Source organism: Canis aureus, chromosome 36, assembly GCF_053574225.1.
Source record: "Canis aureus isolate CA01 chromosome 36, VMU_Caureus_v.1.0, whole genome shotgun sequence".
Classification (NCBI taxonomy): Eukaryota; Metazoa; Chordata; class Mammalia; order Carnivora; family Canidae; genus Canis; species Canis aureus.
This window is the reverse complement of record NC_135646.1, coordinates 30,389,853-30,417,849: the sequence shown is the minus strand read 5'-3', so window position 1 is coordinate 30,417,849 and position 27,997 is coordinate 30,389,853. Positions and strand designations below refer to the sequence as shown.

The 27,997-nt window shown below is 36.9% G+C and overlaps 1 protein-coding gene across 14 annotated transcripts in view; it reads left to right on the top strand.

Moving 5' to 3' along the window:
- Positions 1 to 27,997, top strand: part of PMS1 (PMS1 homolog 1, mismatch repair system component) — a 107,570-nt gene that overhangs the window by 39,412 nt on the left and 40,161 nt on the right. For 13 of the 14 annotated variants that reach the window (XM_077884767.1, XM_077884766.1, XM_077884772.1 and 10 more), the window contains 2 exons: positions 2,878 to 2,980; positions 10,376 to 10,539. In XM_077884767.1, the coding sequence (XP_077740893.1) occupies positions 2,878 to 2,980; positions 10,376 to 10,539 (267 nt within the window). Of the gene's footprint in view, positions 1 to 2,877; positions 2,981 to 10,375; positions 10,540 to 19,280; positions 19,408 to 27,997 lie in introns of those variants that run through there. The other variant, XM_077884780.1, reaches the window with a different exon arrangement.

Below are 27,997 nucleotides of genomic sequence, written 5' to 3'. Positions count from 1 at the left end.
TTGTGCCTGGTCCAAAAAAAGGTTTCCTGCCCAGGACACAGGGTCATATGATGAAATGAACTCTTGAAATACGATTCCTTCCTCTGAGGAACACATTGTATTTCATGAATTTGTGAAACATGCTTCTGTCTTATCCTTCACTGTCTTTCACAATGAATTGCAAAGCATTTCCTATTGAAATAGATTTTCATCGCACCCTACACATTCTAATTTTTAAAAAAATTAATGTTAGAAAATAATATATTCTATTTTTTGCTTTCTTACAAATACTGCAGTATAACCACTAAGATCCTATTTTCCGTTTTAGTATATCAGTTTATTCATCTAGGTTGGAGGATGTTCATTTTTAACATGTTTAAAGGATGAAGAAGCTGATAACTATAAAATGCTTTGAGAGTAGTTAAAACAAAAAGCCATGTAACCTTAACAAAGTATTGGCATCATTTTCATCTTACCATTGCCCTCCCCTTAAAGATGATAGAGTTATCGTTTATTCAGGACCATCTAACAAGCCACTGGTATAGTTAGTACTAGAACTCAGAGTTCCGGGGCTACTTTTGCTCAATCACACCAACTTTAGGTTAGGTGGCTAGGTGGCTAGCCCTTTGGAGAGGAGAAATAGAAATCAGTTGACCTTGGCATTTTTGAGAAGCTGTTGGATAAACGTAGGATTGTTTTTAAAGAGATAATCATAGAATAATTAAATTAGAGGCAAATAAATTTTTTGTAGTTTTTGTTTTAGGCTTGGCCAGAAAAAAATCATTACCGGACAGAACAGAGTTGGGATATAGCAGGGAAGATGAAGATTAGTTATCAGGAAAACTTTTAAAATGATATGACTTTTGAACCATGGAATATATTTTTAGAAGAAGCAGAAGAGTTCTTTAAGATTATATGGAAGCTCACAACTTTGTTTTAGGTGCAGCTTTTTTGGAGAAAGGTTTTTATAGAAATGGCAGCTTGAGGCAGTGCCCCCGGTAGGGGTTTGATGGACATTACCCTCAGAGAGACTCTAGTAGATCATACTAGTCCGTGAGCTAGAGAAGCCATTTTGGGGTGACTGCTATTTCCTGTATGTTACCCTCATGTTCTCTAGCCATATGGCCTACTGCAAATCAGATCACAGTTAAGATGAGGTAGCAGAACCATCGAATCTTCTGTAGATCCACCTGAATCTAGATGAGTCTCAGCAATGGAGCTGGATCTTTGTGGCTTCTTCCTAAATTACGCAGTCGGCTCTGCTGAGTACAAGAATGGCCAAGAAATACTGCTCCCAATTTTGTGTCATCGGTGCTCCCAAAATGTGTGAGGAGGCTACCTTTTTCTGAATCCACTGTGCTTTCTTAGAACATCCCACTCCCCAAGTGTGGTATTTTCTGATAGTGGAATCATTCATTTACTATTGTTTTACTCTCTTGCTAATCTCACAAAATAAGTAAACAAAAAGCTGTAGGTAAGGGTAGCTCGGAATAATGTAGACATTCTTATTTTTTTTTAAATATTTCATTTATTTGAGAGAGAGAGAGCACAGACAGGGGCAGGGGCTGAGGGAGAGGGACAAGCGGACTTGTCGCCAAGCAGGGAGCCTGAAGCTGGCGCCATCCAGAACCCTGAGATCAGAACCTGAGCTGAAGGCAGATGCTTGACGGACTGAGCCACCCAAGCACCCTAAATGTAGACTTCTTAAATTTATATTTCTGTGCCTAACATCTTAGGAGATATTTTTATGGTCAGTGAAATCCTTTCTTATACATACATGTCTTCATGCTAAAGTTTTTTCCAATTAATGAAAATTTACATTTAAATCATTCATAAGTTGGTTTTAAGAAAAATTATTCATAAATAAATGTGTACGATTTATATATTTTGTTCTTTCCAATCATTAGCTTGAAAGACAAGTGCAGTTTTTAAAATTTTATTTAAATTCAGTTGATTAACATATATATTATTGGCTTCAGAGGTTGAGATCAGTGATTCATCAGTTTTTCTTTTTTTTTTAAAGATTTTTTAAAATTTATTTATTCATGATAGAGAGAGAGAGGCAGAGACACAGGCAGAGGGAGAAGCAGGCTCCATGCCAGGAGCCTGACGTGGGACTCGATTCTGGGACTCCAGGATCGCACCCTGGGCCAAAGGCAGGTGCCAAACCACTGAGCCACCCAGGGATCCCCTCATCAGTCTTAAATAATACCCAGTGTGCATCACATCACGTGCCCTCCTTAATATCCATCACTCAGTTACTCCATCCCCTCCCCTCTCCCCACTCCAGGGACCCTATTCGTTCCCTATGATTAAGAGTCTCTTATGATTTGTTTCTCTCTCTGATTTTGTCTTGTTTTATTTTTTCCTCTTTTCCCCCATGATCCTCTGTTTTGTTTTTTAAATTCCACATATGAGTGAGATCATAGGATAATTGTCTTTCACTGATTGACTTTTATTTCACTTAGCTTGAAGTGCAGGTTTATACAGAATATGAAAAAGGAGGGAATTATCTTTTTACAAAAGGATTTTTATAAAACAAGTATATGGTGTCTTTTAAAAGCAAGTTTCTCTAATGTAAATAAAATACTTGGTTTTACAGATATAAGTTATATATTACAAATAGTCATTTCAGATACTGATTTGTGTATGAGTATTTTAACTAAAGTTAAATGCTCAAAATAAAAATATTTTGCCCTGTAAAAAAAAAAAAAAATATATATATATATATGGTGCCCTATTATTAGTATAACTAAGGGAATATTACAGAAGTGGTCATAAGAGCTTAACAAGTAAAACTTTTTTCAATCTTAAGTAAATGTATAATTACTATAATCTAATTTGATGATGAAACCACTGCAATACCTAAAATAATATATATATTTTTTTATATTCCAGGTTTTAATTACTACAAGAACTGCTTCTGATAATTTTAGCACCCAGTATGTTTTAGATGGTAGTGGCCACATAATTTCTCAGAAACCTTCACATCTTGGTCAAGGTAAGAGAGTAGCTATGTATCTTTGCCTTTCATGTTTTGTTTATTTTTAAAATACTGTTACTGCTTAAATGCACTGCTTCAGGTTTGGTCTTGATAAAGCCTAGTTTACTTTCAAGTGAATATTCAATCTTTATGTTAGTCACCAATCTCTTAAATACTTAGAGGTGTTCTCAAGAGGAACTGTGTAAAAGACTTAGGACAAAACTATGGATTAGTTACCCTTCTGTAAAAACTGTAAGAGCAATTATTTTACTATTGTTGGATCACTAGTGTCTTCTTTATATGTGAAGGATGATATTTTATTGAAATGCCTAAAACATTGACTTGGTAATCATTGCTAATAAACCATACCATCAAGATACTATGATTAAATAAATAATTAAAATATATTTATTTGTGGAAAACTTCAAATGTATGTGCAATAGAATTGTCTGCCATTGCTCAGTTTCAGCAGTTGTCAACTCATTGCTGATACTGTTTCATCTAATACCCTCACCTACTTCTTCTTTCTGTATTATTTGAAGCAAATAAATATATCAATTATTGTTGTTTGTAATACATTTCTATAGTGTTTTATACACTTGTAATTTTACCACATTTTAATTGACATCTTATATTTTTAAGTTCTGCCACTATTATAAGGCAAAAGAAAATCTCTTACTATTATAAGGAAAAAGAAAAACTCAAGGAGTTTCATGCATCTCCCTTCATGTTTTTCATACTGCTAACTTCTCATAATGGAATGTTTAAAATTGGGAGAATGTTGAAGATATGACCTTAGAGTCATGTTCAAAAGAATTATTTGATCTGAAAGGAACTTGTGTTTTTTTGTTGCTGTTTTCCCTTCTCTTCCAATTAGTATTATAAATTCATTTTTTAATTTTGTGTTTCTGTTGTAATTTATTAAAGTACTATATTTTTTCTGTAGTCTCCTAATTTTAACATTAAAGTATTGGATTTATATTTTTAATGATTACCATTTTTTCATTGAAATATATTTTCTTGTATCTTAATACTGATAACCAAATTCACTTTATTATTTTGTAAATCTTCAAATTAGTTACTAATTATTTATGCTTATTAAGAAATAATATTTTTATACCCACATAAAGGAAAGAGTTAATAAGAACACCTCAGAAAACACTTTTTTCTCATTTATTCAGTTAATAAAAATGAGCTCATTTAGTAGGTGTTTAATTTGATATATAATAATACTGTACATATTTCAATTAAAAATAATAGACTGTGATTATTTTATGTATTGAAGATTAGGAAAGAGAAAGCATAATTTTTTAATATGGTCCCTTTCTAGAAATGCTCTAATAACCCCAATTTTTAGGAGTTCACATTAAGAAACCATTAGGAGATATTTGAGTGGCTATCCAGTAGAGTACTTTGAAGTAATCTAGTCACCTTATAAAACTTGAATGTATTTATTTTTATCTTAGTAGTATCCAATCTAATCTGGATGGCCTGTTACTCTGTATCACTCATACTCCTCATGCTTTCCTATGTTCATCTCCATGGGAACTGTGAGAGAGCAATATTTAAATATGGATCCCTCTGATCTTTGCCCATTTGCTGATTGATTTCTTTTTTTTCTGACCTGTCTTCTACTTTCATTGAGATTAGGTATGCATAAAGAATTTCTGCAGCCAATAAATGAACCTTTTTATAAAAAAGCATATTCCTTTTATCTTGAGAAACAATATACTTGGAAGGTCATGTTGTAAAACTAGTAAATGCCTTTCATGATTCATTGTTATCTCCTCTAATTATAGGTGATTGGCTTGAAAAGCAACAATCAAGCTCTTGTTTCAAATTGTTATAGATGGGCATGTTATAGAAATCTGTAAACACTTTCAGAAGCCTTTTTACATTCATATTGCCCTAGTGCTGATAGTTTTTGAGTGATTAAATCACAGACTCACATTTCACCACCAGCTGTCATTCAACTTCCATTTAAATATTTTCTGTGTAAGATAAAACTACAGTACAACCATCCTAATTAAATACCTGTACATTTAGGGTTCTTGTAGATTAATTTCTGCAGTGGTATGAAAATCCTTGCTTAGCAGTTACTCCTCATGTCATCTGATTGGATAATGACACCTGGAGACAGCCTAACTGTCCCTAGATGTAGGGACAGCTTACAGCAAAATCTTTTTTAGGCATTGGAAAATCTGTTACCTCTTTAAAATATATATATTTAAAATGTTTAAAAATAGTTTACTAGAGATTCCAGTTCTGGTTTTTCTGGGTGTAGGTATTTGTTTTATGGATTACTTTAGCCATTTAAAATGATATACGTGCTTAACAGTATGTCATTTTAAATTGCCCTTCTGTTCACTTCTATTTTAAGACATTTTAAAAATCAACAATGTAAAAGTAAGTCCCCAGCTTTTATCAGTAACTTACTAAATTATTTGTTTTAATCCTATCTTTTTTCTTTCACTACTTCTGTTTCTTTTACCCTAATCAGTATAAGCTTTCTAAATTGATTTACCCTCCTGGACAAGTTCTTTTAACACCTCCTAGTACTTCTGCCTTAGGAATTTCTCAGATATCAAAAGTGGTATATTTAAACTAATCAGGGTAGTTCCCTTTCCTTACCCTGTTATTAGAGTAGAGCATCATGTTCTTTTAAAATCCCTGCTAGGTATGATTGTGCATGTATTGAAAGATTTTTTTCATCTGGAGAATGAACTTTACTCATTAAATGGTTTAAGAGGAGTTTAATATATTCAAGTAACTGTACCTCTTTACATTAGGAATATAAATAGCTGCATTTATAAGTGGCATAACATAGGGTCATGTAAAAATATAACAGGGAGCATACTATAGGACTGCAGTTTAATTCTGGTAGAATGTGCTAAAGTTAGAGAGGTGAGCCGTTCTTTTGTAAAATATGATAGTATACTAGGGCCTCCTCCCTATTGGCCAAAATGACTAGGTACTTTTATTAAGGGTACACATTTAATTTAGAAACAGCAAAGTTTTCTGTCATTAAGTTTTTGTTCAAACATATATAATTCTTGGCTGAGTAGTAATTCTCAGTTCGCTCTGATAGAACATCTTCGCTGCTGAAGCAATTTATTAGTTAATATATGGATTAATTGTAGTGTGGTCCTTCATGTATAACATATGTTTAAAAACCGACAGGTATCTTTTCTTTTCATAAACACATTTATATTTTGCTTTTCTGATTTCTGCCTCCTTTTCTTCCCACTGTCTGTCCACAGCTACAATATATGCCATTAAATTTGTCATAGCTAGTGAAGAACACAGATGCATTAAAGGAACTCACGGAGTAGTGGAGAACACAGTTGACTAAATAACGACAGCAAAAAGAAGCTGTCAGCTGCCTAGAGGAAGGTTAGGGAGTTTTTCAGAAAAGTTATCATTTGAGTTTGAAGATGATAGGGAAGAAGGGCTGGGAGTTTAACCTTGCCGCAAGAGAATGATGGAAAAAAAAAAAAAAAAGAGAAGAATGATGAGGGGAAAGAGCACATACTTTTAAAAACTTGTATTTTATTTTTTATTTTTTAATTTTTATTATTTTTTAAAGATTTTATTTATTCATGAGAGACAGAGAGAGAGAGAGGCAGAGACACAGGCAGAGGGAGAAGCAGGCTCCATGCAGGGAGCCCGATGTGGGACTCGATCCCGGGTCTCCAGGATCACGCCCCGGGCCAAAGGCGGAGCTAAACTGCTGAGCCACCCGGGCTGCTCTTGTATTTTTTTTTAAACCCACTGAAGAACTATGTCACAAATAAGACAAATACCATATGATTTCGTCCATATGTGGGATGTAAGAAACAAAACAGATGAACATAGTGGGGAAAAAAAGAGAGAGGCAAGGGCAGCCGGGTGGCTCAGCGGTTGAGCATCTGCCTTTGGCTCCGGTTGTGGTCCCAGAGTTCCAGGATCGAGTCCCGCATCGGGATTCCCCTGCAGGGAGCCTGCCTCTCCCCCTGCCTGTGTCTCTGCCTCTCCCTGTGTCTCTCATGAATAAATAAATAAAATCTCAAAAAAAGAGAGAAAGAGAGAGAGAGAGAGGCAAACCATAAATCAGACTCTTTACCATACAGGACAAATTGAGGGTTGCTGGAGGGAAAGTGAGTGGGTGGTTGGGTTAAATAGGTGATGGATATTAAGAAGGGCACTTGTGATGAGCACTGGGTGTTGTATGTAAGTGATGAATCACTAAATCTTAATACCTGAAACTAATATTATGCTACATGTTAACTGGAATTTAAATGAAAACTTGTGGGAGGGTGGTAGGAAGAATAAGTTCAAGAGAAAAATAACCCCTGCTAGACGAGAAGAGACTGGTGTGCCTACTTCTATCCCTGGGAGTATTAACTGACTTTGGGGGCATAGGTGGGCAAAGGAACAAGTCTGTTGTGAGTAAGGGATCTTTTATAGGTCTGGAAGAAACCAGCTGAACTTTTAGCAGCCGCATGTGAGCTGACATGACAGATTGGAGGATGGGAATCCTCAAACACAGCACTGGTTCACCCCAGATGCTAAATCTCATCAGGACTTCTGCTGAGTAAGAGTAGTAAAGAAAATTGGGTCTGAGCTAGAGAGACAGAGATCTTAAAGTCTTGTAGTGCTTAGATCCCAAAGCCTTGCTAGAGGAAAAGACCTGGTTCCATCCTTAAGACATTTGAAACTGAAAGTGAACTTGAGCTAAATAAAGGGACAGCTCAGCTTCAACCCAGATACATTCCTAATTTATATTGAAGAGATCCTCTTGTCACTCTAGCTGCTTGAGAGAGGAAATGAAGTGCCTTGTCTGAGGGAAATATTTACTTTAGTATTTATTTTTCATTTGTATGCAATGTCTGGCAAAAACAAAAATATTGAGCAACATAAAGGATAATGGGACCTGTAATCAAGAGAAAAAAAATAGTTGATATAAGCAAACACAAACATGATCTAGATGTTTGAATTAGACAAGAACTTAAACAATTACGCTAGAGAATTTAGAGGGAAGAATTGTTAAAATTGGTAATAAGATGGAGAATTTCAGCAGAGAAATGAAACTCTAATAAAAGAACCAAGTGAAATTTCTAGAACTGAAAGTAAAAATTTGTACTTCTTTACAACCAACAGCCACTGAAACTTTTTAGGTAGAAGGCAAATATATTATTTACAGAATTAACCAGGAGAACCTTGTAACTTTTACCATAAATTATATCTTGTAAGAAATGTCCTCTTGAACTAAATTTTTTTTTTAATTTTTATTTATTTATGATAGTCACATAGAGAGAGAGAGAGGCAGAGACATAGGCAGAGGGAGAAGCAGGCTCCATGCACCGGGAGCCCGACATGGGATTCGATCCCGGGTCTCCAGGATCGCGCCCTGGGCCAAAGGCAGGCGCTAAACCGCTGCGCCACCCAGGGATCCCTGAACTAAATTTTGAAGGAAGGAAAGGGACTTGACATAGATTTGAGAGAGATTTTTAGTATAGAATGGATAGGCCTAGAAGAATTAAGCACTAAGGGGTAGAAGGAAGAATCCGTTAAGTCTAGAATATCTATCTGCCTTGGGAAGGTTGGATGTCAGTGCCCATATGAGAAAGAGAATAGGTGTAAGTAGCAGACTCAAGGGGGAAAATAAAGAGTTCAGGTCTGAGCATGGTTGGTTTGAGGGGGCTTCGGAACATCCAGTTTATATGTAACTTGAATGCCGTGGGTCCAGATATATACTTTAGTCCATTCTAAGATGCATGTTCTGTCACATTCTGACATCTTTGAAAACAAGTTGTGGCTTATAATTAATGCCCCCTCCCCAGATCCTTTTTGGACAGGGAGTTTTATGTATTATTGGTAATTCATGTGTTGATTGCAGGAATAAACAATAGTTTCAGAAATAATTTCCTGCAAAACAACAAATACTGTATGAGACCTAAAAAGAGAAAATAGACATAAGTGAAAAAAGCTGGGTTACGTACAGAGGGATTGCTATCACATGCTTCAGTTGAAAATGAAGACACCAGAGGAAATTGCCATACCTGTGGGGATAAAACAAATGTCTAAGCAGTGACAGGCTGGTGTGACCAGTCCACGTGTTGCACAAGACTGTTGTTAAGGCATTGAATTGTATCATGATTTAATTGCCATGTTTTTCTTTTTCAGAGATTGATAAAAGTGTGGTGTTTCTTACAACTTTTATCTAAAGAGTCATTGGCATATAGGTAGTAGTTGAAGTTTTCAGCCTTTCTCATTTCATTCACAGTAAGAAATACATTGAAATAGCAAACTAGTTCATGCAAATCTAATCAAAGCAAAAAATTCTTGATATAGTGTATACCCTTAGAATGTGTGATGTACTCTGTTTTCTGTTCTTGTTTAGTCTATTTTAGACTTTTTTTTACTTTTTAAAAAAGTGCTAGTTGCTATACAGCAAATCAGTAATTCTCAACCAAGGGTAATTTTGCCTCCCATGAGACATTTGGCAATGTGTGGAGACATTTTTATTTATCATGACTGGGTTGAGTACTGCTGGCATCTAGTGGGTAGAAGCCAGGGATGCAGCTACATAGCCTGCAACGCACAGGACAGCCCCCTAAACAAACACTGGTAGTGCCAAGGTTGAAAAACTTTACATGAAATTTATTTTTGATTCCTCAGTGCTTTCTCAATGCTGGCAGTACATTTATTAGAATCACATAAGGAGATTGATTTACTAAATCCAGATTAGCTGGTGACTGGTAGTTTTAAAAGTTCCTCAGTATTTGAAAAACATAAATTTATAGTACAGTCATGAGAAAATATACAGTTCTAATTTCATGTGTTGTTTTTTTTTGTGTGTGTGTGTTTTTTTTTAACAAAAGCTGATTATTAAACTGATATGTAAGCAGTATAATTTTTTTACCATTATTTAACTTTTTAAATAACTTGACTAATAAAATCCTTGTGTTAGATTATCCTGTGTTTTGAATATTTGTTGTTTAGAAGATGGAATTAAACCAGGCAGTTAGATATTATTTCAGGCAATAATTTTTTTTATGGAGTAATAACGGCTACCATATTTGCCTTATACCACCTATATGTTGTATTTCAAGGTGCAGAATAAATGTCATTCCCAGGTTGTTTGAGTATCAGCAGATTTCTTAAGATACGACATTCTAGTGAGCCCATGTTTTTCTTCTGTGGTAGAAATGAGATTATTCTTGTTTAGATTACACAGAAGAGATCATACTTAGCCAGGCCAGTCCGAGTATAAATAGAAGAGTCTCGCAAAGGATCAGCCACCTTTGGGTTCCCAGGGTTGGGAGAGGACCAGCCTTCAGTGATAGGAGTTAAATACTGGTTGTATATAGATTTAAAAGATCTGTGAAGTTCTTTTCGTACCTAATATGCCTTCCTTTTATCTGCCAACAGGTACAACTGTAACTGTTTTAAAATTGTTTAAGAATCTACCTGTAAGAAAGCAGTTCTATTCAACTGCTAAAAAATGTAAAGATGAAATAAAAAAGGTCCAGGATCTCCTCATAAGCTATGGTATACTTAAACCTGAGTTAAGGATTGTGTTTATACATAACAAGGTAAGCTTTATTACGCTTCTATAAGATTTTTTAGTATGTGATGTTATAAAGGGACAATGTATTTTATATTAATCAGTTATGTAAAGTCTTCTTGCAAAAATTTGCTCACATTTGTTTAGTTTTATCTTTATTATACGAAGAGCATCTTTACTTTATCTGATATTTAAGTGAAATCTGATTGAACCTTTCATTTCTTAATTTCTAAGATCAGTGGTTCTGCCAGTAGACATTCAAGAAGTGTTTGAGTACTTCCTAAATATGAAGATGAGTAAACCATGTTCTCCTTTAAGGAGTTCACAATTTAGTGACATTTTTCACCTTCCATTTTATATATATATATATATATATTTTAATAAATATATATATATTTATTCATTTTTAAGATTTAATTTACATATTCATGAGAGACACTAGGCACAGAGAGAAGTGGGCTCCCTGCATCACCTTCTATTATAAACTTTTTTCTTTGGAAGAGTTTTTCTTTTTTTTTTAAGGAAACTACCTCATTTCTTCTCACTTTTCAAAGTGAGGATGATTAAGAAATTCTTGTTGCTTGATGAATTTTAGTGGAAAGAAAAGTTAACATATTTTCTGATTATCTGTTTTTCATAAAATTACACGTATACACTTGAAATACTTAATTAGAGGAGAGCAGAACCACACAGCAGAAGTGTGGAACTCTGATGGGGTGTTGAGAGTTAACGCTTATTGAGGGCCTGTGCTGTACTACCTCATATCCTTGCTGCATTAAACTCCTGAAATAGGGATCCCTGGGTGGCTCAGTGGTTTAGTTCCTGCCTTTGGCCCAGGGATTGATCCTGGGGTCCCGGGATCGAGTCCCGCATCGGGCTCCCCGCATGAAGCCTGCTTCTCCCTCTGCCTGCTTTTCTCTGTGTGTGTCTCTCTCTCATGGATAAATAAATAAAACCTTAAAAAAAAAAAAAAAAAAACAACTCCTGTAATGCAGCAACAAATAAGTGACATAGATGTATTAATTTGCTGTTGTCCTTTGAACTAAACTTAGAGGGGTTTAATACTTTGTGTCTCACAGCTACTGAATTATTGAGATGGGATTTGAAACTTAACATGCCTACAGAATTAGGCTCTTTACACTCTGCCCTGTTTTTCCATTTCAATGCTAGGTTACATTTATATAGTTCTGTTCCAGGTTCCAGAACACTTGTAATAGCTTTATAAGTTAGGCAGCATCCTCGATTTGTATGAGGAACCTGAAGCTCAGAGTAATCAAAGAAATTGTTGTATATTTTATGATAATTAATAGTACGGAGGTCAGAACCCTTTTTCATCCAGTTGCCTTTCTACTCTATTCTGTTTACTTGTTATTAAGATGATTCTGTGTTAAGCCAAGCTGTGGGAGAATATTTATGATCAAAATCTCTCATCGTCTTAAAAAAACAAAAAAGAAAGAAAAACATTAAGATTAGTCAGCCACCTGTTCCTGTGGCCCGAGAGCTCAACCACATGATACCTTGAGATCTCTTCCAGCTGTACCATGCGGTGATTCCTCAGGATGTTGATGGACGGAGGCTCGTCCTGTAGTATAAATAACCCCATGACCTCTTGATCCAGAGGACACTTAGCAATTAAAAGGTAAATGTGCCCAAGTTAAAAAAAGATCAAGGACAGAAGAGTCAGTGATCAGGAAGGGAAAACATGTGGAAAAAGGTAAAATATGAAGATAGGAACTATATATTTTTAAAAGAACAACAACTATAAAGAGAAAGGTTTTGAGTATGAGAAAATAGAATAGAACAAGATTTCTGCTTCATGTAATGGAAGTGAGTATTTAAAATCAAATTCATATTTTCTGAGTTTTGGATAAGTTTATGTAGATTTTTCCCAACCACTATAAGATCATCAGTGTAGGAATTATCTTTTGAGAATGGAAAGTAGTATTTTCTAAAATGCTGCATTTTATTATTTTTGGAGGACAGCACATCTGAACTGATATTGAACAAACACAAGTCCCTTGATAGCCTTCAGTAATTTCAAATGCAATTCAAACCCTGGAGTATGTCGAGAGTATTATACCATGAAAGTAATGTATGATTATAAAAAATTTTATAGTAAAATTAAGTATTAGCTATTGTTATACAAGGAAATCAAGGACTAAATTAGAATAAGCAATCTGTCTTCCAGGTTTTTTTCTCTTAGCACAAATTATTGTTCCATGCTTTTATTTCTTGCTAGTACTGTTGTGCCTCAAATGTTGAAATATATTGTTAAACCTCCCAAAATAGCAATGGCACATGTCATAAATCTCTTTGAACATTGAGTCCTGCTCCGCTCTTGGCCTTTTTCTTTTGAACATGTTTATCATTCTTTATGTGTTTTTCTGAAGAATTTTTTGCCTTTGCCTAAAATTTAAACATGACTATATTGACATCTTTTTTTGGAATTTTTTTTCTTCTTTAGAAAAAAACAATCATATTGCACATAATATGAGAAGTACTATTGCTATTTTGACATCTTGGATTAGATAGTGTTCCTTCTTTTTATGAAGGTTTAACCTGCCAAGACATTCTTTGAATACTGATAATGTTGATGTTCTTGCCAGTATGGTTATGTTAGAAAGAGGTATTTTTCTTCTTTCATCACCATGTTCCTTGAAAGCATATTGAATAATGAGACAGCCAAAGGGAAATAATTTACAAGTGGATTCAGTGACTTTATTTAAAGTAGATATTTGGAGAAATTGCTAGAGCCATTCCTTAAAAAGCACTATAGTCTTCAGCTTTCGTTATAATAACTGAATTCCTGTGAGGTCCTGCTGTGTATATTTTCACTTATAAAGTAGTTATTTCCTAAAATTAAAAGTTTTTCTCAATGTGATAATATGTGAAACTAATTTAGTATTCTAGCTCTTTGATATGTGCATGGATAGTTTGGTAGACAACTAGTTCAGAACATAATGTTAAATTGTGATTTCAAATAGGGGATACTTTCATACTTCATACTTTCTGAGTTTTGTGAATATTTTCTTCTGCCGAAAATACTATCTGTGGTTTAAAATATAGTTTTGAATTGAATTTTATCTTGATAATTAGAGGCCCACTGTATTGCAAAAGCTGACTTGAATTATCACTGATACAAGGTTTTAACTGTTACGAGAGAAGTAATTTAAGGAATGACTTTCCACCTACCTATTCCACCTCCTTGTTAGAATCAGTTTATTTTTGAGGTCTGGAAGAATGACGACAATGCTTTCAAAAGTTGAGTATCTGGCAACAATCAATCTGGGAAGAGGCAGGCTCTTAGCAGGGGACAGAAACCCAGTAAAGTAGCTGTGGAGATTTGGTAGTGAGTGTAGTGACTTCCTCTCTTGATGTACTTCTCTAGCTGTCTAGGAGAGAAACTCTGGGGTAGTGCCTGAAGATTTGGGAGGAAGTGTGTGACCAAGAATAATTGAAAAAAAGTGGGGAACACATTTATTAAATTATAAACTGACTATAAAAACATAGTAGCCTATAATCTGTATCCCCAACATTCATGATATTCTCTTTGTTCATTTTATTCTTTTTTTGCATCTTTTGGCCTTTTTTATATCGTTAAATGTCTCAGTTTTGTTTCACCTGTACCATATGAGGAATCAAGAGAAAGTCCACAGTTGGACCAGCATTAAAGGGTGACCCCCCCACCCCGCCCTCATGTCCCAAGCAAGGTTATGGAGGCAGTATAGTCAACAAGAAATTCCAGTTCAGGATTGTAGTTCAGATGCCCTTTCCTTATGAAAAAATTATTTTTCTACTTCCAACCTTGAAAGTTTGGATGGGTTTTGTTTTATTTTGGTTTTTTAATTAACAACAGTGGAGCTCTATTCAAATATAGTTTTAAGCTTAGCTTGAAGCTATCAATCTTGATTGGTTGGTTGGTTAGGGTTTTGTGGGGTTTTTTTGTTTTTGCTCCTTGAAAATTCATGATATCTACATTTTTAAGATGTTTCTCATATTCTGTTATATTCATTTTTTCACTTTTCACCTAATTTCTGTGAACTATTATACAGAAAAGATGAGACACAGATGTCACATTTTACTATAATTTATTTATGATTCTGTTGTTTAGCCATTCTATTGAAGGGTCTCTGTATTTGTCCCCTTCCCCAGCAAGACATAGTTATAACATTGTTTGCGTGTTTCTATTATGTCAGTTTTGTTTGTTACAGTGATTTGCATCCTGTCTCCCCTTCTCAGTAGACTTTTGTGGGAGGTAGAGCTGCATATTCATATTCCCCTTAATACTCAGTGCATAGTGCAGAGTAAAATACTAATGAAATAGGTGGTGCTAAAATAAAAATCACATAAATTTATAATTTTGAACACTCTGGCCTTTTAGACCTTTCTCATATTATATAAAATGAATTACTTTGAGGATTCATCCTTTTGGATTCTCACGTGTCCTCTTTTTACAGAGTATATTCTCCCTTGTACAGATATATACTATTCTCGTCTGTTTCTTTTTCCTGGCGAGTAAGTTATCGATATGTCTTCATTAGAACTAGTCCGGAAATATATAAAGACTGCGTGGATGGGACAGTGGGGGCAAAGGTTGACAGGAACCTGGTCTTTAAGAGCCATCAATTTATGTTGTTGCTATTACCTTAGTTAAATGGAACTATGTGTAATTCCTTTACGGATCTTCTAACCAAATACATCTTATATATTTACTATTTATCCCAATTTATTTCCCTAATACAGTAGACTTCTCTTCTGATTAAGATCCATAGAACTCTGCACAAACCTAGCTGTTTTTGAGCTTAGGCCTGTAGAAGTTGATACCTAAGGCCCTTTTTCAATAAATTCTTTTTTTTTTTTTTAAGATTTAAAAAAAAATTTTTTTATTGGAGTTCTGTCTGCCAACATATAACACCCAGTGCTCATCCCACCCAGTCCCCCCCAAGTGCCTGTCACCCAGTCATCCCATCCCCCAGCCTACCTCCCCTTCCACTACCCCCTTGTTCATTTCCCAGAGTTAGGAGTCCCTCATGCCTTGTCTCCCTCTCTGATATTTCCCACTCATTTTCTCTCCTTTCCCCTTTATTCTCTTTCACTATTTCTTATATTCCCCATATCAGTGAAACCATATAATGTTTGTCCTTCTCCGGTTGACTTATTTCACTCAGCATAATCCCCTCCCGGTCCATCCATGTCAAAGCAAATGGTGGGTATTCATCCATCTAATGGCTAAGTAATATTCCACTGTATACATAGACCACATCTTTATCCATTCATCTTTTGATGGACATTGAGGCTCCTTCCACAGTTTGGCTATTGTGGACATTGTTGCTAGAAACATCGGGGTGCAGGTGTCCTGCTATTTCACTGCAGGGTAAATCCCCAGCAGAGCAATTGCTGGGTCGTAGGGTGGATCTACTTTTGACTCTTTGAAGAGTCTCCACGCAGTTTTCCAGAGTGGCTGCACCAGTTCACATTCCCACCAACAGTGCAGGAGGGTTCCCCTTTCTCCACATCCTCTCTGACATTTGGTGTTTCCTGTCTTGTTAATTTTCCCCATTCTCACTGGTGTAAGGTGGGATCTCATTGTGGTTTTGATTTGTATTTCCCTGATGGCCAGTGATGCGGAGCATTTTCTCATGTGCTTGTTGGCCATGTCTAGGTCTTCCTCTGAGATTTCTGTTCTGTCTTGTGCCCATTTCATGATTGGCTTGGTTGTTTCTTTGCTGTTGAGTTTGATAAGTTCTTTATAGATCTTGGATACTAGCCCTTTATCTGATATGTCATTTGCAAATATCTTCTCCCATTCTGTAGGTTGTCTTGTAGTTTTGTTGACTGTTTCTTTTGCTGTGCAGAAGCTTTTTATCTTGATGAGGTCCCAATAGTTCATTTTTGCTTTAGTTTCCTTTGCCTTCATAGATGTATCTTGAAAGAAGTTGCTGTGACCAAGTTCAAAAAGGGTGTTACCTGTGTTTTCCTCTAGGATTTTGATGGACTCTTGTCTCACATTTAGATCTTTCATCCATTTTGAGTTGATCTTTGTGTCTGGTGTCAGAAAATGGTCTAGTTTCATTCTTCTGCATGTGGATGTCCAATTTTCCCAGCACCATTTATTGAAGGGACTGTCCTTTTTCCAATGGATAGTCTTTCCTGCTTCGTCGAATATTAGTTGACCATAGAGTTGAGGGTCCATTTCTGGATTCGCTATTCTGTTCCATTGATCTATGTGTCTGTTTTTGTACCAGGACCACACTGTCTTGATGACCACAGCTTTTATAGTACAACCTGAAATCTGGCATTGTGATGCCCTGAGTTATGGTTTTCTTAATATTCCCCTGGCTATTCGGGGTCTTTTCTGATTCCACACAAATCTTGAAATGATTTGTTCCAACTCTCTGAAGAAAGTCCATGGTATTATGATAGGGATTGCATTTAAATATGTAAATTGCCCTGGGTAGCATTGACATTTTCACAATATTAATTCTTCTAATCCATGAGCCTAGAATATTTTTCCATCTCTTTGTGTCTTCCTCAATTTCTTTCAGAAGTGTTCTGTAGTTTTTAGGATATAGATCCTTTACCTCTTTGGTTAGATTTATTCCTAAGTATCTTACGCTTTTGGGTGCAATTGTAAATGGGATTGACTCCTTAATTTCTCTTTCTTCAGTCTCATTGTTAGTGTATGGAAATGCCACTGATTTCTGGGCATTGACTTTGTATCCTGCCACACTGCCAAATTGCTGTATGAGTTCTAGCAATCTTGAGATAGAGTCTTTTGGGTTTTCTACATACAGTATCATGTCATCTGCGAAGAGGGAGAGTTTGACTTCTTCTTTGCCTATTTGAATGCCTTTTATTTATTTTTGTTGCCTGATTGCTGAGGCTAGGACTTCTAGTACTACGTTGAATAGCAGTGGTGAGAGTGGACATCCCTGTCTTGTTCCTGATCTTAGAGGAAAGGCTCCCAGTGCTTCCCCATTGAGAATGATATTTGCTGTGGGCTTTTCATAGATGGCTTTTAAGATGCTGAGGAATGTTCCCTCTATCCCTACACTGTGAAGAGTTTTGATCAGGAATGGATGCTGTATTTTGTCAAATGCTTTCTCTGCATCTCTTGAGAGGATCATATGGTTCTTGTTTTTTCTCTTGTTGATATGACCTATCATGTTGATTGTTTTATGAGTGTTGAACCAGCCTTGCATCCCGGGGATAAATCCCACTGGGTCATGGTGAATAATCTTAATGTACGGTTGGATCCTCTTGGCTAGTATCTTGTTGAGAATTTTTGCATCTGTGTTCATCAGGGATATTGGTCTAGAATTCTTTTTGGTGGGGTCTTTGGTTTTGGAATTAAGATGATGCTGGCCTCAAAGAGCAAGTTTGGAAGTATTCCATCTCTTTATATCTTTCAGAACAGCTTAGGTAGAATAGGTATTATTTCTTCTTTAAATGTTTGATAGAATTCCCCTGGGAAGCCATTTGGCCCTGGACTTTTATGTCTTGGGAGGTTTTTGATGACTGCTTCAATTTCCTCCCTGGTAATTGGCCTGTTCAGGTTTTCTACTTCTTCCTGTTCCAGTTTTGGTAGTTTGTGGTTTTCCAGAAATGCATCCATTTCTTCTAGATTGCCTAATTTGTTGTTGACATATAGCTGCTCATAATATGTTTTTAAAATTGTTTGTATTTCCTTGGTATTGTTTGTGATCTCTATTCTTTCATTGATGATTTTATTAATTTGAGTCTTTTTTCTTTTTAAGAAGGCTGGCTAGGGGTTTATCTATCTTATTAATTCTTTCCAAGAACCCACTCCTGGTTTTGTTGATGTGTTCTGCAGTTCTTCTGGTCTCTATTTCATTGAGTTACGCTTGAATCTTTATTATCTTTCTTGTTCTGCTTGATGTAGGTTTTACTTGCTGATCTTTCTCCAGTTCCTTTAAGTGTAAGGTTAGCCTTTGTATTTGTTTTTTTCCAATTTTTGAGGGAGGCTTGTATTGTGATGTTTTTCCCTCTTAGGACTGCTTTTATTGTATCCCAAAGATTTTGAACCGTTGTATCTTCATTTTCATTAGTTTTCATGAATCTTAATTCTTCTCTAATTTCCTGGTTGACCCATTCATCTTTTCGTAGGATGCTCTTTAACGTCCACGTATTTGAGTTTCTTCCAAATTTCTTCTTGTGATTGAGTTCAAGTTTCAAAGCATTATGGTCTGAAAATATGCAGCAGACAATCCCAATCTTTTGGTATCATTTCAGACCTGATTTGTTACCCAATATGTGGTCTATTCTGGAGAAAGTACCACGTGCACTTGAGAAGAATGTGTATTCAGTTGCATTCGGATGCAAAGTTCTGTATATATCTGTGAAATACATCTGATCCAGTGTATCATTTAAGGCCCTTCTTTCTTTGGTGATGTTGTGCTTAGAAGAGCTGTCATTTGCAAAAAGTGCCGTGTGGAAGTCTCCCAGTATTAGTGTATTATTATCTAATAGGTCTTTACTTTGGTTATTAATTGATTGATATACATACTTGGTAGCTCCCACATTAGGGGCATAAATATTCATGATTGTTAGGCCTTTTGTTGGATAGCCCCTTTAAGTATGATATAGTGTCCCTCTTCATCTCTTACTACAGTCTTTGGGATAAACTTTTATTTATCTGATACGAGGATTGCTACCCCAGCTTTCTTTTGAAGACCATTTTTTTTTTATTTATTCATGATAGAGAGACAGAGAGAGAGAGAGAGAGGCAGAGACACAGGCAGAGGGAGAAGCAGGCTCCATGCTGGGAGCCCGACGCGGGACTCTATCCCGGGACTCCAGGATCGCGCCCTGTGCCAAAGGCAAGCGCCAAACCACCGAGCCACTCAGGGATCCCCTTTTGAAGACCATTTGAATGGTAAATGGTTCTCCATCCTTTCATTTTCAGGCTGGAGGTGTCCTTAGCTCCAAACTGAGTCACTTGCAGACAGCATGTAGATGGGTCTTGCTTTTTTATCCAGTCTGAAACCCTGCGCCTTTGATGGGATCATTTAGCCCATTCACGTTAAGAGTAACTATTGAAAGATAGAAATTTAGTGTCATCATAATACCTATTCAGTCCCTGTTTTTGTGGATTATTTCTTTGCGCTTCCTCTTTTACAGAGTTCCCCTTAATATTTTTTGCAGAGCTGGTTTGGTGGTCACAGATTCTTTCAGTTTCTGCCTATCTTGGAAGCTCTTTATCTTTCCTTCTAGTCTTTTTGTTTTTTTTAAAGATTATTTATTTATTTATTTATTCATGAGAGATACAGGCAGAGGGACAAGCAGACTCCATGCAGGGAGCCCATCGCACAACTCGATCTGTGTCTCCAGGATCAGGCCCAGGACTGAAGGCAGCGCTAAACTGCTGAGCCACCCGGGCTGCCCTCTCTCCTATTCTGAATGAGAGCCTTGCTGGATAGAGTATTCTTGGCTGCATGTTCTTCTCATTTAGGACCCTGAATATATCCTGCCAGCCCTTTCTGGCCTGCCAGGTCTCTGTGGAGAGGTCTGCTGTTAATCTGATATTTCTCCCCATATAAGTTAAGAATCTCTTGTCTCTTGTTGCTTTAAGGATTTTCTCTTTATCTTTGGAATTTTCAAGTTTCACTATTAAATGTCAAGGTGTTGAATGGTTCTTACTCATTTGGGGAGGAGACCTCTCTATCTCCTGGATCTGAGTGCCTCTTTCCCTCCCCCAGATTAGGGAAGTTAAGTTCTCAGCTATGATTTGTTCTAATATGCTTTCTGGCCCTCTGTTCTCTCGGCATTTTCTGGAACCCCAATTATACGTAGATTCTTCCTTCTGAGCCTGTCGTTTATTTCCTTTAGCCTTTCCAGATGATCTCTTAATTGTTTTTCTCTTTTTTACTCAGCTTCCTTCCTTGCCATCAACTTGTCTTCTGTGTTGCTCTCTCTTTCTTCTACCTCATTAACCCTCATTGTTAGGAACTCCAGTTTGGATTGCATCTCATTTATTTTTAATTTCGGCCTGATTAAATCTAAATCTGCAGTGACAAAGTCTCTAGAGTCCTTTATGCTTTTTTCCAAAGCCACCAGTAGCTTTATAATTTCAGTAGCTTCTAAAGCTTTCTGACATCAAATTGTAATCCATATTTTGTAACTCAGGGGCAGAGAGTAGTTTCTGGTTCTTTTCTGGTGAGTTCTTCCTTCTACTCATTTTGTTCAGTGCATAGTGGCTGTATGAGCAGGCTAAGTCCCAAATTTCAACCACAACCAAAGTAAATTTCACCCTAGATGATTCTGCCGAGGTTGGAGGCCAGAAAAGATGAAAACAAAATAAAACAAAAGGACCACTAAAGTGAAAAAAAAAATTAAAACAAAGCAGTAAAAAATAAAAGACCAAAAAGCCCAAAGAAAGAAAAATAAAAAAAAAAGGAAGAGAAAAAACACTTAGTAAAGAGGAGAAAGAAAAAGAAAGGGGAGGGCGGAATGTGAAATGGTGGTGGTGAAGAAGCTGTATGGAGGGAGAATGTAGTCTACCTGAGGGATCCTAGAGGCTGATTGTCTTGGTTCTGAGTGTATTAAGTTCTGTATGCTAGAAGATGCTCAGTCCCAAATTTATATAAACCAGCAATACTTGTAGAAAGCCCCACCATTGACCACCTCTTCTCTTTACAGCGTCTGGCTGTTCTCTCTTTAAATCTCAGATCGAATTCATAGGTGTTCAGGATGATTGAAAGTTATACAGGTAAGCTGGGGGGACCAGGTGAGTTGAGGACCTCTACTCTCCCACCATCTTGCCCACCTCTCCCATCTTGCCCCACCCTCTCAAGATTTTATTTTTAAAATTATCTGTACACACAACATGGGGCTTGAACCCCAAGATGAAGAGCCATATGTTCTACTGACTGAGTTAGCCAGGTGCCCTTAAAAATCTTTGATTTTTCAGGATGTCTACATATATCTTGAGCATTTCCATTACTTTCTTACAGAATTGAAGTTTCACATTTCTGTCACTTAGAAGTTCTAAAAAAGTAATTCATATTTCAAATCACAAAATAATAAGAATTTATACCTCCTAGATTCCTAGATCTTCACATCTGGAAGAGACCACTGAAAACTTTTTTTATTCTGTCCCAGATCTTTTAGCAAGTAGAGTATTTTTATTTCGGTCCTTTCCATTTTATCTTCATGTGACCCCAAGGATTTGAGTGGATTGCCCAATAACTTAAATGTTTAATGTAGCATAAGATGAGCTAAAGTTCAAATCTCTTAGACTTTCTGCAACATTCATTCTCCTTTGCTATATAGCTTTTCCACAATACTAGATGCAGAGCTTGGAGTAGGTGCTATGGAGTAATTACATGATGGCCTATGGAATAATTATGGGAGGGGAGCTTACATATAAGCTGTGAAATGATATAAGTGAAGAAGATGTGAAAGTATGTGAATATTTAAATAAATGAAAAGAATAATGAGAACTTTTTAAATAATTAAATGATATTGATAAATACTATGAAAAGTAAGAGAAGGGAAAGATTACTTCAGGCTAGAATAGTCAAGGAAGACTGTTCATCCATCAGTGGATGTGTTTTGATCTGTATCTTTGTGTGGATGTTTAACAAGTGTCTTGGCTGGAGGAGGCTGGACTGAGGCTGATGCTGGGATAGATCAGTGTGTGGAAATACATTTCACCCCCATAAATCAAAGTCCTCTCTTGCTCTGGACAGGTAAAACATTGCTTTACCTGTTACAAAATGTTTAGAGAACCTGCCTAAGGCCTAAGAGCTTCATGGAAATAAACTTATATCCTCTTTATAGTTGCAATTTAATTCTGTACTAAATATAGGTGGGAAGGCAGGAGAAGTTCAGCAAAATCTCTGAAAAAAATCCCTATGAGTGAAGGAAAGTATCTAATATGTAGAAGGTAAAACTTCTCCTTAGGTTTTTATTGATTAAGAGTCAGATGACAGCTCAGAGCAATGGCATATAGATGTCCATTGGAATTTTCCATTAGGGAATCTTTGCTCTGAGAACAAGACCATCCCTCTCTCCTCCATGCTTTTTTTTTTTTTTTTTTTCTGGTGTCAGATGGGATTCCCAGAACTCTCAATCCTGGCAAGACCCCTCTAGCCTTTCCCCTGAAAGTCTGAGTCTTGTGATTGCAAAGTGCTTTGGGACTACCAGCCCTCTTCTCATCGTGGTTTTTTTTTTTTTTTCTCGTGTTTGTCAATCATCTCAACAAGCCTGAGTCTTCACAACTCATCTATTACCTCCCTGGTCTGTCTTTTTCTACAAATCATTGTTTTCTCTAACTGTCTCTCACATATCCCCATGTTCTGAAATGCCCCATTTCATGATTAGTCATGAGTAAAATCCCTATTTTCTTAGCCTTTTCTTTGATCTTCTTGCTCTGAAGTCTGTTTTTCTCTGAGAACACTCTATCTTCTGCAGCCCTTCCAAGTGGTGACTGATTTTTGTCATCTGTTCGTCACCCCATCGTGCCTCATTCTAGCTTCTAGACCACTCCTTTTCCTCTGCAACCCAAAATCTCATTCAGATTTAAATTTCAGACCTTTAGACTCTTAGCTCACTATTACTCTGGTGATTTCAGTATCCACATAGTCCTTCCTAGTTTCTCAAATCTTTTATCTTTTCTCCAGTGATTTTTTTTTCCTCCACCTACCTCAGCCATTAATTCCAGTGGCTATACCATAGATCTTGTCATTGCCAAAAATTGTACTTCCTCCATAATTCCAGTGTTAAGTATTTCACTCTCTGATCCTCACCCTCTGTCTCTATAGCTTACTCCCTTCCAACAGTCCAGACTCTACTGGACCTTTGATCTATTGATCTGTCTTTTACCTGTTTCTTATCTGTGATGTTCACAGTTCTCTTCTTAAATTATAAGGGTGATAATTATCAATTGTTTTTCTCTCACTGAACTGTACATGTTTGACTAACCAAATCCTAGTTAAAGCCATCTTTTTGTCTTCTTGGTGCCTGAACCAAGCTGAGTGTGCTGGAAGAAAACAAATTCATCCTGAGTAGTGTCACTATAAATTCATGATCACTACTCTCAGTGCTGCCTGGTAGTCATACTGTGTTTCTCCACTGCATTTTCTTTCCTGGTCACCTACTTCAGAATGTAATGTGCATGCAGATCACCTGGGATCTTGTTAATATGAAGATTCTTATTTAGTAGGTTAGGGGGAGCCTGAAATTCTACATTTCCAACAAGTCTCCGAGTGATGTGGTTGCTGCTGGTCCATTGAATGGTGAGGTTCCCAATGGCTCTTTGATCTCTTCTCTCCTCAGACAGCCCACACCTTTTCCTCTGTCTTCACTGTCATCTGATCTTGCATCCTATTTTAGTGAAAAAATTGAGGCAGTCAAAAGAGAACTACCACAATCCACCCACCTATCTGCATTTGTGCCCATACATTCAGCCTTCCCTTCCATCACTTTGGATATACTTCCCATGTTCCTAGGAAAAGCCAATTCCTTCACTTGGGCAGTACTTGTTGAAATAGTTGTCTTTATTCATTGTGTCCAGTTACTGTCCTCCCATTCCCTCTTGAACATACTTTCTCTCAGGCTTTCTCTACCACTCTCTCAAAACTGCTGTTGTCGTAGTCACCATTGACCTCCACATTGCTAAATCCAGTGGTCACTTCTCAGTCCTTATGTTACTTAGCATTTGCCACAGTTGATTTTCCATACTTGAAACACTATTTCCCTTGGCTTCTAGGTCTACACACCTTGATTTTTTTCCTATTTCTGTTTCTCTTTCTACTAACTGTTATCAGTCCTCTAGTTCATATCCTAATTTATAAATTTATGGTGTCCTGGAATTTACTTTTTTTTAATACAGACTGAAGACAGCAAGCAATTATATATATATATATTTTTTCATTTTCTTAGTCTATTTATTCAGTTTACTTACTTTAGATATTGTTTATATATTGATGACTCCTAAATTTTTTAAAGATTTATTTTTATTTATTTATTTATGATAGACACGGAGAGAGAGAGAGAGGCAGAGACACAGGCAGAGGGAGAAGCAGGCTCCACGCTGGGAGCCCGATGCGGGACTCGATCCTGAGACTCCAGGATCGTGCCCTGGGCCAAAGGCAGGCACGAAACCACTGAGCCACCCAGGGATCCCCCGACTCCTAAATTTTTATCTCCTTTCTAAAACTCTCCCCTGAACTCCAAACTCAGATCACCACCCAGAACGCCTCTGGGTATTTTAGTAATAATAGACTCCTTATATTTAACATGTCAGAAACTGAGCTCTATATCTCCTCTCCTGGAATTTTTCCACATCCCTTCCCATCAATACATGAGAACTCTGTTTTTTCAGTTAATAAACCAAAGCCTTAGGATTATCCTTGATTACTGATTCTCTATCACTTTGATTCAAGAGTAAATTCTGTAGATCTACTTCTAAATATATGTAAAATCTGACTAGATTCCACTATGTCTACGACTACCACTGTGGTCCATCATCTCTCATTTGGGTTTTTGTAATAGTATCCTAATTGGATCTCCCCATTTCCTTCCTTGTTGTCTTTAGTCTATTTCCAGCCCAACAGCTAGAGTGATCTTGTAAAAATGTAAGTCAGATCACGCAACTCTGACTAAACTCTTTAGTGAGTTTCCATCTGGGTAACATCAAAGCCTTTATAAATGGCCTATGAATTCTATATCAGGGTCAGTAAACTTATTTTTTTTAATTTTTTATTTATTTATGATAGTCACACAGAGAGAGAGAGAGAGAGAGAGAGAGGCAGAGACATAGGCAGAGGGAGAAGCAGGCTCCATGCACCGGGAGCCTGACGTGGGACTCGATCCCGGGTCTCCAGGATCGCGCCCTGGGCCAAAGGCAGGCGCTAAACCGCTGCACCACCCAGGGATCCCAACTTATTTTTTTATAAAAAGCCATATAGTAAATGTTTTGGAGTTGGTGGGCTATACAGTCTTTTACACCTATTCAGTTATGCTATTGTCGCATGAAAGCAGCCATAGACAGTAAAACTTCAAAAAAAAAATTTAAGACAGTAGGCTGGATTCAGCCCTTTGGACTGTAGTATGCTTACCCCTGTTGTAGATGATCTGACCCATCACTGATGTCTGATCTCATTTATTTCTTTCCTCTTACTCACTTTGCTTTAGCTGAACTAGCCTCCTTGTTGTTCCTTGACCTTGGCAGTCATACTGTCAACTCAGGACCTTTATATTTATAGTTTCTTTGCCTGGAACATTTTTCTGTGTATCAAGCTTAATCTCATCTTTTATAAGTTCTCAGACTTTCTTTAGTCACCCTAAAATTGCAACCATTTCTTTTGCTGTCTCCCCATTTTCCTGCTCTATTTTTCTTATTAAAACTCATCACCATCTGATATGCTTTATGATGTACTTAATCTGGATTTACTGTCTCTAGAATACAATTTCCATGAGGGGAAAGGTGTTTTACTATTGTTTCACGTCTGTATTCCTGGAGCCTACAGTAGTCTTTCCTATAGGTGATCAAAAAATTTGTGGTACATGAGTGTAATCAAGGGTTCAGAACATGGAAGAAAGGAGAGCTCTATCACATCGGTAGTACTAGTGCATTTTAGGTTGTGAATAATAGGTATTTAAGCACTTAAGATATTGGCAGATGTGGTCACTAAAGATTAAAGACAGCAGCTGGAACAGGGGTGGCAAGATAGCAAGTATCAGCTCTTAGACCCGAGACGCTTCCTTTTCCTTCTGGGTACTCCTAGAAAGCTCAGAAGAGGGAAGGCTGACTTTGGTCACTAGGCAAAGGTGAGTGTTACTTATTCAGTGGAGTAAACACAACCTGTAAAAGTGATCTCACCCAGGCACCCCCCCGCCCCCCACTGTGGGTGAGTCATAGGGGTATTCTATTACAGTATTTCCTAATAGATTATAGAATTTGTTAATGTGGATAAATAGATCAGGATCATTCTAGGTAGAGAAATAGTGTGAACATAGAAGGTAGGAAGGAGTAGGTAAGTGCAGAGCACAGCTGGAGGCAATTAAGTCAATTTAGGTGAATCAGGAGTAGAGGAAGATAGTGAAAAATAATTTGAGATTAGATTATAAAGGGTCTCGAATGCTAAGCTGAATCATTTTTGTTTTCCTTTTTCCATAGAAAATTAGAAGTAGAGGGGTTCCTGGGTGGTTCAGTCAGTTAAGCATCTGCCTTCGACTCAGGTCATGATTCTGGGATGGAGCCCCATATGGAGCCCGACTGGGGCTCCCTGCATGACAGGGAGCGTGCCTCTCCCTCTTCCTCTGCTCCTCCCCCTGCTTGTGCTCTCTTGCTCGCTCTCTCTTTCTCTCTCTCAAATAAATATTCTTTAAAAAAAAAAAAAAGGAAAATTGAGAGTAGAGAAGTGACTTGATCAAGTAAACTAACAATTAGTTTGGGAGTTGTGTGCACAGAAGAATTCTAGGAGAGCTTTTAAGCTATAACAAAAGTCCAGGTACTGAATCAGGATAAATACATTGGACACAGGAAGCAGAGTGTGTCTGTGATAGATCCTATGAGGAAGAATCAATGAAACTGGTTGACTGCGTGGAAAATGAATAGAAAAGATTTGAGGGGGCAGCCCTGGTGGTTCAGCGGTTTAGCGCCGCCTTCAGCCCAGAGCATGATCCTGGAGACCCGTGATCGAGTCCCATGTCGGGCTCCCTGCATGGAGCCTGCTTCTCCCTCTGCCTATGTCTCTGTCTCTCTGTCTCTCTCTCTCTCTCTCTCTCTCTGAATAAATAAATAAAATCTTTAAAAAAAAAAGATTTGAGGATATCTGATTAATTTACAGGCTGTTGGGAAAATGGTAAGACAACATCCCTTTTTTATCCCTGGATGAGTGTATCTGACTTTCACTTTTAACATCTATTTACCTTCATGTGTAATACTCTGACATAATTTTGATTTCACTCTAAAAAAAAAAAAAAAACTAATATAATATAATTGAACCAGAATTGAAGTTTTAAAGTGAAGTTATTGTTACCTCATCCACAGAGGTTTTGTTAACCAGTCAATGAAGAAAGAAAAGCTAATCAGTTTTAGGCTGGTTATTAATTGTAAGCCTTAAGACTTACTGCTTGTTTTCTAAAAGGAGGCACAAAATTAGAAAAATATTATTATTGGGACATTTATCCTAATATAATAGGATCCATGGGAAGAGAAGACCATCAGGAAATACCAGGAAGCCAGCTGATGGGAGTGTTGGAAGCTCAGAATCTGTAGATTTGGTCTTCTCTTCTCTTCTCTTCTCTTCTCTTCTCTTCTCTTCTCTTCTCTTCTCTTCTCTCTTTTCTTTTCTTTTCTTTTCTTTTCTTTTCTTTTCTTTTCTTTTCTTTTCTTTTCTTCTTTCTCTTTCTAAACATTATTTTGTTAAGAACACTTAACCTGAGAGCTGTCCTCTTAATGTTTTGGGTGTACAATGCAGTATTGTTGACTAGAGGTACAGTGTTGTACAGCAGAT